The sequence below is a fragment of the Populus alba genome, chromosome 8 (assembly GCF_005239225.2).
Source record: "Populus alba chromosome 8, ASM523922v2, whole genome shotgun sequence".
NCBI lineage: Eukaryota > Viridiplantae > Streptophyta > Magnoliopsida > Malpighiales > Salicaceae > Populus > Populus alba.
Window position 1 is genome coordinate 14,196,125 of NC_133291.1, and position 16,341 is coordinate 14,212,465.

Below are 16,341 nucleotides of genomic sequence, written 5' to 3' on the forward strand. Positions count from 1 at the left end.
AGGTAAGGTCATGACTCGTGAGACAGCTGCAATGCTAAGATTAGCATTTCTTTCTGGCCGTGGGCGAAGCACCATAGAATGGGTGCGAGCCCGCTGAGATGGAAAGGAGACAGCGGCAGGGACGTGTTGAAGATTGAACTTAGATAGATCAACACATACGTTAATTCCAGGATGGGAAAGAGAGGAAGAACTTGTGGGTGAAGACCTCAATAGAAGCACAGACCGTGGTGGAGACCCAGCAGAAGAAGCACCCACAACAAGGGAGCGAACAGGGGAGAAACGAGGGGAGCTGGCAGCAGCATCAGACGATGCTTGTGAGTGTGAGGAATCTAAACCTGCAATTGAAGAATGATCATAATAACATGCAGATAATGGTAAATGAGCCGAAGGAGGTGTAGGCAGTGTATGGGGCAGTAGTGAAGGAACTGACGAGGGTTGCATGAGAGGAAGTAAAGTGATGGGTATAGAGGGAGCAGAGGGCTGTTTGGGTGTTGTTGTAATTTGTTCAGTTTTATTAAAAGGAAAAAAAGTTTCATGAAACCGGATATGACGTGCAAGATAAATTCGTTTGGATGACAAATCAAGACATCGATAACCGACATGCGAGGTACTATATCCTAGGAAAACACAAGGAGTGGACCAAAAATCTAATTTGTGAGCATTGTATGGACGAAGTAAAGGAAAGCAGAGACACCCGAAAGTACGAAGAAACGCATAATCAAGAGTCGATTTTAGAAGATATTCAAACGGTGTCTTATTATTAAGAACTAGAGTGGGATGTGATTAATCAAATAAACAGAACTTTCAAAAGCATAACTTCAGTATTTAAGGGGAGCATGACACTGCCCAAGGAGATTGAGTCCAGTTTCAACAATATGTCTATGACGGCGTTCAACCATGCCATTTTGTTCATGAGTGTGCGGGCAGATCACACGATGATGAATACCAATCGTTTTAAAATATGTATTTAGTTTTCGATATTCACCACCCCAATCGGTTTGAATAGACTTAATTTTTAAGGAGAATTGGCGCTCCACAAGCGCCTGAAACTGATAAAAAATTACAAAAACATCAGACTTAGCAACCAAGGGATAAAACCATATAAACTTTGTATGAGCATCCATCAAAATAACAAAATAGCGAAAACCATCAGATGACAACATAGGGGATGGACCCCAAACATCACTAAAAATCAAGTCAAGAGGAGCTCGAGTTTGAAGACCCGTAGTTTTTAGAGTCAAACACGATGACTTGCCCAAAGGGCACGTTGGACACTGAAAATTAAACTGATTGGATGTACATGACACTTTTTTATTTTTCACTAGCAAATGCAGAATACGTGGACTAGGATGTCCAAGGCGACGATGCCAGACATCAGCTGAAGTAGATAGACAGGTAGAGAAAAAAACTTAAGGCAACGATGTTGCGGATGACGTGGACAAAACATATACACCATCTTTACTCTGACCGAAAAGAAGAACTTCCTTTGTCATGAGATCCTTAACATAAAATAGAGAGGAATGAAATTCAAAAAACACATTATTCTCATGACAAAATTTTTGAATAGATAGCAAAGGTTTTTTAATGGTAGGAATATGTAAGATATTGGATAAAGTAAACATGCGGTTTGGTGAGCGAATTTTAGAGTGAGCTATATTTGAGATAACAAGGCCCTTACCATCACCAACATGCAGATGATCATTTCCAAGATAAGGTTCTGAACTCGTCATACTTACAAGATCCGGCGTGACATGATGATTTACACCTGTATCAGGAAACTAAGTAACAGGAGTGGAAGAGGCAGGATTAAATGCAAGATTAGCATTAGCTTGCATATGATAAGTAGCCAACTGAGAACACTGTTGAGCAGTATGCCCATATTCATAACACAGCTGACATTTTATATTGCAAGGATAGCCACCAAAACGATTTCCTTACTGCCCAAAACTACCTGTTGGCCGTGAGGTGCCAGATGAGAACCGGTTTCCATGTGGACTATATTGTTGTCCTGAATTATAACTGTTTGCTGGTCCATTGCCACGATAAAAATTGCTATGATTGTTAGGTCTCCAGCCCCCACGAAAATGACCCCGTCTGCCAGATTGATGTTGCACAAAGAACGCGGCTGGCTGTTGCGTTGGAGTTGGTAACAGAGGGGCTGTTACAGATGGCTGAAGAGAGGCTTTGTGAAGGAACTCATGTGTAAGAAGACTGCTATGAAGATCAGTATAGTTAAATTCTACCAGGGAGATTGGTCTGCCAGCGGCAACTAGTTCATCAAACAAGGCCTTAGCCTTCTGCAAGTAAATGCTGGCAGTATCATCATTCTGTCGTAAATCCTAAAATGAGTCGTGGAGCTGCATAATCCTGGAATTGGAGGGGGAGGCAAGAGTTGTTTCCAGCATTGTCCAGATGGCATGGGAATTGGTACAATTTACAACCAGGTGCAGAACTTCCACCGAGAGAAAAGATAGGAGGGCACTCATGATTAGGTGATCTTGCTGCTTTCATGACAAATATGCAGGGTTGACAAAGAGTGTAGATGTCTCAGCCGATGCCAAATGTGAAGGAGGACATGGTGATGTGCCATCAACAAAAGAATAAACGCCTTAGCCCAAGAGAAAAGGTTTCATCTGCATCCTCCAATACAGGAAATTATGGTTGGAGAGTTTTAAAAAGACTACATGGTGTGTGTTAGGAAGAGGAATAATGGAGGCAGTAGGCGTTGCCCCATACATAACTGATTGCACCACAGGAGAAAAGGAAGATTGAAGAGCTGATGTAGTGCCAACAGACTGTTGGAGTTCTTGATTGTCCATGTTGCTAGGGGGGAGAAGTTGCAGTTTTTACTTCGTGAGAAGTGACAGAGGAAGAAGAAGATGAGTGATCTCTGCTAAGGAGAAACTGCTGCTTGGGACTCTTAATAGAGGAAGAACGGCTACTAAGAAGTAAGGAGGGCTGCTGGTTTGAAACAGCTACGCAGGACAATTGCAGTTGTTGCGGAAGAAGGCTGCTGAACAATAACCACAGCTCTGATACCAAGTTAGAATTAGTTGAGAGATAGTTTTGTTTTTAATTGTGTTGGATGCTTAAGAGTAGCAGCCATTCTTTGTATTTATACTTGTAGGGTTGTGTACAATATAATGGTAGGATGTATTACATACTATAACTATTACTATATAGGAGTGTTTACATTGTATTCAAACTCTTTCCTTAATATTATTAACTTAAAAATTTATATATATAAGTTAATAATAGATCTTGAAAAATAATTTATGTATATCTGCTTGATATCCCAGTGCAGGAAAAATCTCCGCCCCTGCATATTGTGAATATTGAATCTGCTGCAACAGAGTCACTGGCAAATGCAACGATATGCAGTGTTTTTCGTGCTGTCTTTTCTCCCCTTCTCTATCATTTCCCTTCTTTGAATGCAGGGTAGGTATAGATTCGGTGAACTTTTACATGGAACATCTGTGAACCTATTTCTTGGCAAGAGTCATTAAAATGCAGATGTTTTGCAACTTACTCTCGAGCAGGGCTTAGTGTTTTTGGATATGTCGTGATCTTATGTTTGTTTCTCATGCAGTCTGATGTTAACACGGTATGTTTTGCGGATGAAGCTGGCCATCTCTTATATTCTGGAAGTGATGATAACCTCTGCAAGGTAAAAGCTATCCATTTGACTTTGAAGATTTAGGTCATCATCTTCCAAAGTGCTACACTTTATTCTTTCTTGTTTAACCAGTTTGCAGCTGCCTCACTGTAGGTTAAGCAGAATTTTTCTGTATGCTACTACAATTGTCAGTTTGTCTCAAGCCATATAGGGCTAACCAGAAACTAAGCCATTTTGAATAAATAATGATGCCTTTTCAAGCCTGCAGAAATTTAACTTGGCACTAATTTTGCATCTCTTAATTGGTATTTTTTTTTTTAATAAAGGAATTTTCACTCATCTTTTATTTTAACTTCTACACGTGTGGGATAGGCGATGTTTTATCTCAAAAGGGAAAGCAGCAGGGTTCTTGATGGGACATCTAGAATATTTTTGCTTATCTGTTCTTTAATTGCTTCAAGTCTTTCCTCCATGTCTATATCACTATGCTATATTTTTAAACCGTTCTAGTTAGGAGATGATCGTTTCAAATTCTTATTCCATGTGACAAACTTGTAGTTAATACTTTTTGGTTGATGGTGAAGCTTCAGTGGAGCCAAGTAGAGGTTCAAACTGATCGATGCTAACAATTTTGGAGTTGCATGACTTGTTCAATTTCTTGTATACTAACAGGCAACTGCAATAGCAAATTTCTATTTTGGTTTTGCAGCTTAACATAAACCTGAAAAAAATGAAATCTAGTTTGGAACTAGGTCAGAAGATGTTTACTCTTACAATATGTCATCTCTAGCGGGTAGCATCCTCCAACTTGGCTTTAGAGGCCTTGTTCTACATATTTTTATAAAATTATTTTTCCTAATGAGCAAACCTTGTCAGAAGATTGGATTTTCAATAAAAGCAAATGAACTTTTGATGATGAATTAACATATATATTAAAGATTTTGGGTGGGGGCTGAGTATACGTATTTCTAATTTACATTGCTTCATCCACCTAACTGCATTGCTTGAGCGTGTTTTGAGCTTATTGTGTGAAATGACTGAATTTTTAACCCACCCAGATTTTGAAAAGGATCTGAATTACTTGTATCTGAATTGATTGACGCTCTCCTGAGATCATTTGGCTTTGTTGCCTCAGTGCAGATGCATGTTCTCTGTCTTGATCAATTTCCCATGAGCCAGGCCTGATGTCAGTCAAAGGATTGACCCAAGGTGTTATTCTTTCTGTTTACCTGGATTTACTGTTCAGATTACCCTAAAATTAGCTTAGCAGAAACACAAAAAGAACTTGGAGTCTTATTACCTAGTTGGCAGCTGAAAGTTTTCCATCGGTAACATTTTTTACGGTGTCAATATTCGGCGAAGTAAGATATTGTGTCTGTTGAAATTAGCTTCTAGGTGAAATGGGACAGGACCTACCCGGTTCACTGCCTGTTCAACAGTTTGTCTGATTTGGGACATTACTTTATCATCATGATAGTTTGTTTCTATGTACTGATGATTGCTAGGGTTTCACCATTTGATTATCACTTGTTGCAGCACCGGCCAGAAGCACATCTACACTGGATCTAGTGATTGTTCTGTTTATATTTATGATCTGGTATGTACTTGAATCAACGCTCTTCTTCAAAATCTAATTGTGACAATGAGTTCAGCAGCTTCATAACATTGTTTCTGGTTACAAGCTGCTGGGTGCTGCAGCCACCTTTCTATATGTAGCTAGCTCGTTACACTCCTGCAGCCTGCACATTCTTTTTTTTTTTTTTTTGGTATAACCAAGGGTATCCTGAGCGCTGGCCCAGACTAATCCCCTTTCACACCGGGTGGCAAGTGCTCCCCAAGCGGCTGGCTACAGACGAAGAGAGGGGTCGAACCCCAGACCTCGTAAGCAACAAGAGTGCACACTTTCCCTTTTCCCCCTCAAATAAAGTCATAATCATGTAATGTTCGTCCATTTTCCTGCCTTGGAATGAAAAGGAATAATAATACTTTACGTTCTTAAAAAACTTTGAAACTATTCTTCAAGGCAATTCGAATTCTCATTGAAATTTATGAAAAAATTCAGCTCAAAATACTAACATAAATGAAGGGTTTTGGTCAGAGGTGAAAATAAGCTAACACAGGACCTCTACTATTAACTTATAAGTAAACTCTTTAAATAAAGAGCATCAAATCATATGATATAATTTATAGTATTTTTTTTTTCAAAAGTCAAGTACCTTGAGAGTTTTAAATGAATATACATATATTCAAAATATTTTTTAATTCATAATGATGTTATATTTTTCATTTAAATTCAACTGGTAAAAAACTATACAAATAGCTAATTATATATAGTGAAAATAACGAAAAAAATACTAGAAACAAATATAAATCAACAAGTATAAATAATATAAAATTCTATCAAATAGAATTCTCATGTAAAAATTTTAATTTTAAATTTTTATTATTAAATATTTTTTTTTAAAATAATATGCTTCTTTTATTACTCCTTAAATAAACTTAAAATCAAGTTAAACAAACTAAAAAATTCAAAACAATAAAAATCTTAAATAAATTTGAAAAAATAAAATTATTAAGTATATTATTTAATTTCTTAAGCTAAATAAAAAAATTTAAAAATAAATTATTTTTTTTAAAACCCCACGCATCATAAAATTAGTTACATTAATTAGCACGAGTTATTCCATAAAAAAAAACATTTAATAAGTTTTTAAGTATGTTGATTGCTTATATAATTTTTGAAAAAACTATTATTTATGTCTAAAATTATTATTTTTTAAAATTATATAAATCTTTTATCTTTTAAGTGCCCCCGCCGATAATCCTTCCGCAATTCTCCAATTTTAGCCTCACACGCACACGGTGGTTTCAGTCGGTTCCAATTTTCAAATCCAAGACGACGGCAACACCAAAAAAAGAAAGTAAGAGAAGATGGCATCAGCGACAACAAGAGTGATATTTAGGGTAGTGGTGGGGATTCTAGCCATCCTCGTTCTCTTCTACGTGGGTCGTCCTCTCTACTGGAAAATCTCCGCTACTGTTCAAGAGATCCGCGAGAACAAACGCACCGTCAAACAAGGTCTGTCTGTCTGCATCATCATCATCATCATCATCTCCTTCATCTAATCATTCTTGAGATTCCGAATCTGAATGAATTGTGTTGTTATTATTTTTCACAGGCATTTCTCAGATTGTCTTCGAAGCCCAGAAATCGGTTGGCTGGTTTCGCGATGAGTCTGGTTCTCGAGTCCGCCAGAATCGCCGAGTCAGGTCGCTCTTTTAATTTTTAAACCTTTCTCTTTTATTTTTTAATTAGTGCTTAATAAATTATTATTATTATTATTATTATGTGTAAGATCTGCATCTTTGGTGTACTGTAATGGTTTACGAAGGGTTTTATTGAAATGATAAAAGAGTAACTGAACTAATTAGAAATAAATACATCAATAAAATCATCAGTGCTTGCTTTTGCTTGATTTAAGGTTAATTACATTGATGATACTTGAATTTGATTAATTGTATTTTATTGCTAATATTTGTCAGAACTCTTCAGATACACTCATTTATTTATAGACATCATCTCTAGCACTTAGGCTTGATTCATTAATCCACAACATTGCAGCCCGCAAATGTTAGAATGATCTTTGGAGCATTGCTTTGCTTTTTGTTGAGTGAGTGAAACATCGTAGTCATGAAACTCGGTCCAACCTAGCGGATCAACTCAGAAATAGAATTTAGGTTTTACTTCAAATTGTTGTTTTTTTATATATATATTTTAACCAAAACAAGGTCATTTCGGTTTAAAAAAATCATTCGCTATTAATTTGCTAGTCAATCTGCTCTATCACAACATGGATATTTTTGGGCTGAGTTGATCCCGGGTTGGGTTTTATAACTAAAGAAAGAAGACAGACTTGCTCCAGATGCATCTTTTATGCACAAAAACATGGATTCGCTCGGATTTTAACGATCAAAATGCTCAGATTAACTTTCTTCCCCTTCTGGTTTGAGAAAGTAAGTTGTTAAATACAAAATTTTACCATCTACATATACAAGTGCTCTCAATCAAGCAATCCTATCCTGATATTAGAAAGCTGACAAGCTGACAAGCTATATGCCCTTTCTCCAAGTCTTCATTTGTCGATGTGGAATATTGCAATTCATCCATTTTAAGGAACCTAACGATCTCGTCGGCACTATCGAACAACCAGTGAGTCGGGCTCTAATACCAATGTAATACCCCATCCTATTAATAAGATATTATCTGTTTTGACCTATAGACCTCACGGATTTATTTTTGACAACCATGCATGACTCTAAAATACATCTTACTAGTTAAGGTAAGCATGCTTATATAAAACACTCTTCCAAGTTTTTACCTGCTGATATATATATATATATATCCTCTCTTTGAAGATAACAAAACTTGAACTTAATGCTTTCGAACTGAATTAATTTTTTCGTCCCCGCCTGAGCCAACTCTCTGGGGACGATGGGGGCGTTACGAGCATGCTAGGGTGTTATGCCAAGTCCCTTGAACTTCCGACCAAGCTAGAGTGTTATTGCCAGGATCCCTTGAACTTTCAACCAAATTACGCTACAGATTAGCTGTGTCAATTATTTCAAGAACATCATGGAGACAAGACGATAGAATTGTCTCGAATCTCATTTTACCCGACCGACAACCCAATTAATCAAAGAACAGGAGTGCTAATTGACACGGCTCCGGAAATATCAGATCACAATTATTGGGGCGCTAGATCTTGATCGGAAGGTTATATGCAGTTGCAATTCTGAATCCAATCACATCGAGAAGTTAGGGGCCTAAAAAATCTGATTTGACCAAGGAGATGATTCCGAGCTGGCCTTGATGAACATGGCAATACGGATCTAATCTCAAGTTAGCCTCTACTTCGATTTGGTTTGAAAGGAGAAATTTATGGAGCAAGAATATTTCTATTTTTTTCCCACGATTAAGGATCGGTGCCTGTCCCCTCGGCTTCGGAGACATCCAATGACATAGAAAGTGGTATTAACACTCTAGTTGATTTGGTAAGATATATTTATAGAGTAGATAGATAATAAGATCAAGTTCAAAAAAAAAATCGACCCATCAAATGATTTTTTTTAATTAAAATAGATATAAGTTATAATCATAGTTGAGTTGAGATAAAATCTATCAAAACTTTCTATAAGCTCTGTTTTTTTTTTTTTTTGTGTAAAAGTTAACATTAGTCGAGATCGGGAAAATAGAGTGTTTGGGAGTGCTTTTCAAAAGCGCTTCCAAAAAAATTTAAAATTTTTTTATTTTTTATTTTTGTTTTGAATTAATATTTTTTTGATGTTTTTAAATTATTTTGATGTGCTGATCTCAAAAATAATTTTTAAAAAATAAAATAATATTATTGATATATTTTTCTGAGTGAAAAGTATTTTGAAAAACAACTACAATCATACTTTCAAATATACTCTTTTATTTAAGAAAATCGATTTAATTAATGTTTAAAGAGCAGGTGTGCTATTTTTTATAACAATGTTTATGAATTATTGAATTTTGAAATTTATCAAAACAAAGTTTTTAAGAAAAGTAGTTTAACCCCTTTTTTCAGTTTTTTTATTTTAAATTATTTTTTTTTTATGTTTTCATTTAGTTTTAATATTCTAACATTAAAAATAATTTAAAAAATAAAAATAACTCTGTCTAAAAATCTTATATATATATATATATATATATAAACTAAATAATATGGGTACGTACGCAACATCTGTTTCCCATCACATCCTCAATTAATTAACATTCGTACATTATTCAATGAATGAAGTCAGAGAAGTGGAAGTATTGTCACTTTACATCACATGGGAGAAGTGAGAACGATGATTACACCTATCTATGGCAATTAATGGCCTGTAGCTTTCGCAGGAACATATATAGACTCGAATATTCTGTTTATTTTGTGTTTTAAAAATATTCTTTATTTATTTTTATGTTTTATTTTTATAAAAACAATAATAACTTGTAATTTAACTGTCAAATCAAATTAAAATTTTACTAGAATGTTTTTTATTTCTTATAAAAAATAAAAAGATGTAATGGGAAAACTAAAGTCCCAATTGCATACTAGTTCATAACTTTGACAAAATGCTTATGTCTCTACTTCGTTTTCATGTTTCTTCAATGAATAATCGGAGTACGGGTTTGATGGTCTCGGACTCGGTATTAATTGTTTTTAAAATATATTAAAATAATATTTTTTTATTTTTTTAAATTAATATATTAAAATAATTTAAAAAATTTTTAAAAAAAAACAACAAATTTTAGGGAACCCTGTTTTGGCCAAACCTCAGTTACAAACAGCGGCTAATTCACGAGAATGATACAAAGAGTGTGTTTGGAAGTTTTCTAATAATTGTTTTTTTAAAATTATTTTTAATATCATCACATTAAAATAATCAGAAAATATAAAATAACATTAATTTAAAATAAATAAAAAATTTTATTTTCTTTTAAAAATATTTCTGAAATGTTAAATTTATTCTAAACTAGCATGATATGGTATGATATCATGATAATCTTTGCATGTTCAAAGGCGATGAATGGGCCCAGTAGCATTGGAAGGACAAAAACAATCAAAGACTATTCACCACATGACAATTTACGAGGAGTATTAATGTATTTTTTAATTGTTTTCGATGCTCTAATATAAAAATAAAATAAAAATAAAAAAAAAACTAATATTTTATATGCTTAGAAGAAAATAACTTTTGAAAATTACAGTCCACCCGAATGTCAAATACATCGAGGAGTCCGTCGAATAATGGGCCCGCATTCTATTTTAGTCTCATAAAAGTTTGATGGTTTCAAGATAAAAATAATACTTTTTTTATTTTTATAGTCAATATTTTGGATTTAACGATGTTGATTAGAAGGCCTGCACAGCCGTTAGTAAATCAAGTCCTGCGTGATGATTACGTTTCACCTACAATATTTATAATCTCCATTCTCCCATCAATTATTCAAAGGACACATCGATTTGAGTTTGTTTGAAAATATAACCGTAATTATTTTTTAAAATAATTTTTATATTAAAATAATTTTTTTTTATTTTTTTAAATCAGTATATTAAAATAATCTAAATATATCTAAATATATTAATTTTTAATAAAATTAAATTAAATTTTTATAAAATGATCCTTAAAATCAATAATTTTCTTTGGCTCCAAGTTGCCCTCCATTAATGTGTATGCACGTGCTCCTCAAAGCCAATAATATTAATAATAATAATAAATACATAGATATGGCCTAGTTTTTGTGAATCTGCTATGCAATTCTACTATGCAATTCAAACAAAAAGCATCATTATCTAACAATGTTAGATTTTTCTTATTGGAGAGGTATTTTTATTATTCTTGATAAAAATATTTTTAAATAAATTAATAATGATTAATGTATTGTAGAAAAAAATCAAACTATTTATAAGAATCAAAAGCAATTAATTTTTTTCAAGGCTATAAATATTATTTTATTATTAAAATAAATAGTAATGTGGGTCTATAGCAATAATGAATTCTCCTTCTCCTTTAGGTTTTTTTTTTTTTTTCATATATATTGATTTCATAGTAATTAGTACATTAAAGCTTTTATTTTTATTTTTATTTTTATTTTTTTCTATTTTAAACACTTGGATCATCACTTAATACATCCGGTGTTACTCGTTCTTAATTTCTTGTTAATTTCGTGGAACAAAAGGTGATTTTGAGGACTCCACAATTGAAAGTGTATATTAATTAATGTATTGAATCTATCCATGAACTTAATTTTCAAGTTTTGGGAAAATGTTTTTGCTATATGACACCATGCTGCATGATCACTGGTCAACAATATGAAAAACAGAAGCAGTATTGCCCATGGATGGTTTTTTTTTTTTTTTTGCAATGATCGAGTTTCTCTTTGTCACAGTTTCTCTTTCTAATTTTTAACCTGCAAAAAGATTAAAGATAACGGCTTAATCCTAAGCTCACAAAAGGATTGGGTTTGATCTTGCACTTGTAAAAGGATCATGTAACGATTTGGTTTCACTCACTAAGAAGATTAGTGTGTGATAGTGAAACTTTTAAACGAAAATTCAAGGAGAGGAGTAGGTGGTTTGTCGAACTTCTATTAATCTTGGTCTACGCTTTCTAAACTCTAACTCTTTAATTATCCTAGTTATTTTGTTAATTGCTTCCACATTTGCTTAAGTGTTTAAAATTGCATGTTATTAGGTAAGAAAAAATTAATTTTTAGTTTTACCTTGCATACCTAATTCACTATCCTCTTATATGTATTGTTGTCTTAATCTTAGAACAACACACATAACATAGACAATGGTTTGGTGAATCAGTGTGGTCTACTGTGATGGTAATTGTTGAGAAATATCATCCTTGTAACTAAGGAACTAAGCTCTATTTTTTTTTTGGTGACCAACCATAATTTAAAATGTGATTGGCCACATAAACATTCATGGGTAGTTTGGAATTGTGGTAGCAGTTGCTTTTCAAATTATTTTTTACCTGAAAATGCATCAAAATAATATTTTTTTTATTTCTTAAATTTTATTTTTGACATTAACACATCAAAATATTCAAAAATCATAAAAAAATAATTTGAATAAAAAAAAATTAAAACTTTCTCAAAAGTTCCTTTTGAATGCAAAAAAGAGACACTCTCGTACCATAGTTTAAAATGCAATTGGTAACGAGACCATTTGGAATTGTGTTTCGAATAGCGTTTCTAAAAAAAATAAATTTATTTTTTGGCTTTAAATTAAAAAATTTTATGTTTTTCGATTGTTTTGATGCGCTAATATCAAAACTATTTAAAAAAAAAACATTATTTTGATGTATATCTAATTAAAAAATCACTTTGAAAAGCAATTGTTACCCCACTCATAAACACCACAACATAAATAAATGTTAACTAGTAAAAGTTATTGCAATTTTTAATTAAAAGAAATGTTGAATTTGTGTGCAAGCTAGCTACCAGGCATTTAAGGATAACATGGGCAATTAGCACAAAAAATAATAATTAAATGCCGAAATAGCAAAGGATAAAAAGGTTTTGCTGAAATAGTAGATATCAAGGTTCAGAAACAGGACATTTCAATAATGTCGTGGTTCAGAAATGCTATATTTGATACATGTCATATTTCATAATCGCAACAATTGATATCATGGTTCGTAACCGGGACATTAATGAAATGTTGTGTTTCTGAATGACGACATTCTCAAAAAGACCATTTTGAGAAAAGACTGGACATTTGATAAAACAGTTAGACTGTAGCAAAAACAGTCAAACCGTTTTTGCTATTGTATAGTTTTGGGTCATTTTTGTCTTTTAAGCCTGAAAAAGTTTATAAAATCATAGTTTTTGTTAATCTAAAATTTTATTTACTTTATAATTTTAGAGAGTTAAAATATTTACAATTTTATCAAATTTTGGATAGAGTTTCCTTTATATAGGAACCATTCTCAAAATTTTATCTTGCTTAAAAAAACTAACAAAAAATCACAATGATTGTAATCAACAAATTCTAATTAAACTCAACATATTCTCATATTCCATAATCACAAGCAACCCCAGGAATGCAAAATATATATATATATACACATGCAAAATGAATATAAAATAATTCAAAATTCGAGTAATCTCAAAATATATAAACATAACTCATTTATCTATTTACATCTACATCATTTACTGGATGATCTCGTCTCATTAATAGCATTGCCGAATCCATTTAGTTAATGCCATGCTTCAAAAGCGCGACATGTAGTTGTCGCGTTTTAGAAACACGATATTTAGTGGATGTTAGGCTTTAGAAGTGCAATAAGGTCAAATTATGTCATTTTGCTAAATCTTTTTCAAACAATGTCATTCCCCTAATATTTTAGGTTTAGTATGCTAATTTGAAGAAAAAAAACAAAACAAAAAAAAACAATGCTTCACATGGTATAATTATTTTGCATAGTAATAGGTGATATTAATTAGTCGGGAATCTATTGCTCGTACCAAAATTCTAGAGTTTAAGGACTGATTTTGATGAAGAAAAGCAACATTTCTATTATATTGGGATTTTTTTTAAAAAATAAGATAATTTGTTAAAACTTTTGGTAGAATGACATAATTTCATAAAGCATTTGGAAAATAACACAATTTGAACACAATCATGATTTTCAATATTGCTTCCATGCAAAACCGTTACTGGAAATAGCGGTCGAACACAAGTGCGTTCTCTAATATCAATTATATATCCAATTGTTATTGAGAATAACGGTATTTATAGTGACGTTTCTTCTTCTTCTTCAAAATAATTAACATTATCAAAAGTCAACTCAATATTTTATGAAGATTCAATAGCTAAAAATTAAGATTCAAGATCCAATGACTAAAGAGATAAGGTGATATGGCAGGATAGAGAAATTAAGGAAGAAAAGAAATGCAAAAAAAAAAAGATCATCAAGGACACATCCAGGATCTGTTTTTGACATACTTAGTATTGTTAGAAAGATCTCAACAATACATTTTTAATTACATCTTGGAAGACCATTAAACGAGGTCATAATTAACCTTAAATTAACCCCGAACAAAATCTTAAGAAATTAGGACCACAATTTGATGGTCTTTCAATGTTTGGTTAGAATTGTTTTGTCGAGATCTTTCTAACGGCACTGAATGTGTTTAAAATAAGTCTGATGTATTCTAAAAACCCTTTTTTTTCTTACGCATTAAATCTTAAATTTTATTTCTTGACCAATAGATTTTCATAAAAAAATGAATTGATTTTTGTAAATGTTAATTAATTTGATTCAGAACTTATTTTGAAAATAACTACTATTTCTAATAGCGGTTGGGTTCAAACTATGTTATTTCTCAAACTATTCAAACTATGCTATATTTTTTAAAACATCATTTCTCACAATACCCAACACACTGTATTTTTTAGATCAAAATCATATTATATTATTTGTTTTTACTCTTACCTTTCACTCTCCATTATTACCAAACCACATGTCAAAGTTTCTTCTTTTTTTTCACAAAACCCTAGAGAGTTTTGAACACTCATCGAGATGTATTCTCCACTCCCAAATTCTCAAACTAATGAGATAGAAGTGTCCAACACCAAAAGCAGAAGACACGACAGACCCTTCTCATACACAGCAGCAGCTTGCACCAAACCCTAATTGCACATCGATCGTGCCCTTCCTTTTCTGTTTGGCCCAAGGTTTAGTCAATAACAGCGACAATTTCCAAGCACAAAATGTTCATCAATGATAATGGTATCCCATCATTTTATTTTTATTTAATTTCGATTATGGACCAAAAGCCTTCTCCGAATTCTTAATGGAAATGTTTTATTCAGTGACTGAGTCCTTGTAGGCCCACTTTTGTTTACAGTGATTTTTCTAAAGAAAAATAAAATTATTTTCCTTGAAGCACAAGGAATTGAACACGTGCTCTCAAAAGGAGCTAGGTCACTTGTGTGTTGCTATAATTGGTTTCCAAGGAGGATAGTCTAGGACCAATTACTTTCTTAATACACTCTTCAGCACTATTTTAGTGCATGTTTACTAGCTAGTGCTAGCCCCGTGCGTTTGATATCATGATTTAATCATGTTTTTAATTTTTTTTTAAAAAAAATTTAAATTTAAATTAATTTTTTATAGGTTTGGATAGTACTAATATTAAAAATAAATTAAAAAATTAAAAAAAATATTATTTTAATATATTTTCAAACAAAATTTATTTTAATCAAGCTTCTTAATACGTTTTCGGTCGAGAAATGGCTCACCCTTAACCTAAATACCACTCATAGCTCTATTAAGTGTCCCATAACTCCATTATTAAGGATAGTAAGTGAGGTTTGACCGAGATAAACAACTTGTACCAGTGGTAGAAAGCAAAGCTCCTTTTAGTGCACACACCACAACAAAAACAAATATTTTGGTTTCTAAAATCTTCCGATCTCCCCTTTTGATCCCCTTTTGAACAGTCTACTTATCCACGAGATGTTTTTAATCTTGGACTTTTTCACATTCCACCATTGAGAAAAGGAGTGAGTGGGGCCTGATCTCAACCCAATAAAGCCAATATACTCATTTCAATGGCTGGGAAAATAGAATTTATCATGCTGGAGACCCCTTTAATTAATGGGAGGAATACCTTAATTAACATATAAATAATTGACTCTCGATGCTCTTAGCCTTCTCGCATACGACGTCGCCCTTTTGAGCCTTAGGGTATTGATTATTAATTAAACCCACTTCGTAATCTTTTTGTTTCTTAATTTCATTGTTCTTGACAGCAAAAGATTTCTGATTACACAGTCGATCGATCGAGAAGAGAGAATCTCTAATTTCAAGTTATTATTCTGCATGCCGGCCCTTCCTAATCTTCTAGACGTGGTGGTCGGCAAGATTCTCAGGCCTTCCAGGCATGGTTGAGTAGATAATTTAATATAATTTCTTTTTTTTTTTTTTGGTTCTTGGAGTCTGAATCTGTTCTTGTAATTAAAGCAAGAAAAATATATAATTTTTGAATTCGTCTCTCTTTGATTGGCCGACAAGAGTGAAGTATAGGGATCATTCGGCGATCATAATTTACAAGTCGTGCAATCATCCTCTCGGACACAGAAAACAAATTATTTTAATTTATCCTAAATGGGCATTGAGAACATATATTAATTTAT

General features: G+C 32.8%; 1 protein-coding gene across 1 annotated transcript; it reads left to right on the plus strand.

The window, feature by feature from the left end:
* The first annotated feature begins 6,408 nt into the window (after window positions 1–6,408).
* LOC118061058 (uncharacterized) lies at window positions 6,409–7,092 on the plus strand. The gene is made up of 2 exons (XM_035074424.2): window positions 6,409–6,695; window positions 6,796–7,092. Exons 1-2 carry the CDS (start codon window positions 6,548–6,550, stop codon window positions 6,897–6,899), a joined length of 252 nt encoding a protein of 83 aa, XP_034930315.1. The 5' UTR covers window positions 6,409–6,547; the 3' UTR covers window positions 6,900–7,092.
* Window positions 7,093–16,341: the final 9,249 nt, after the last annotated feature.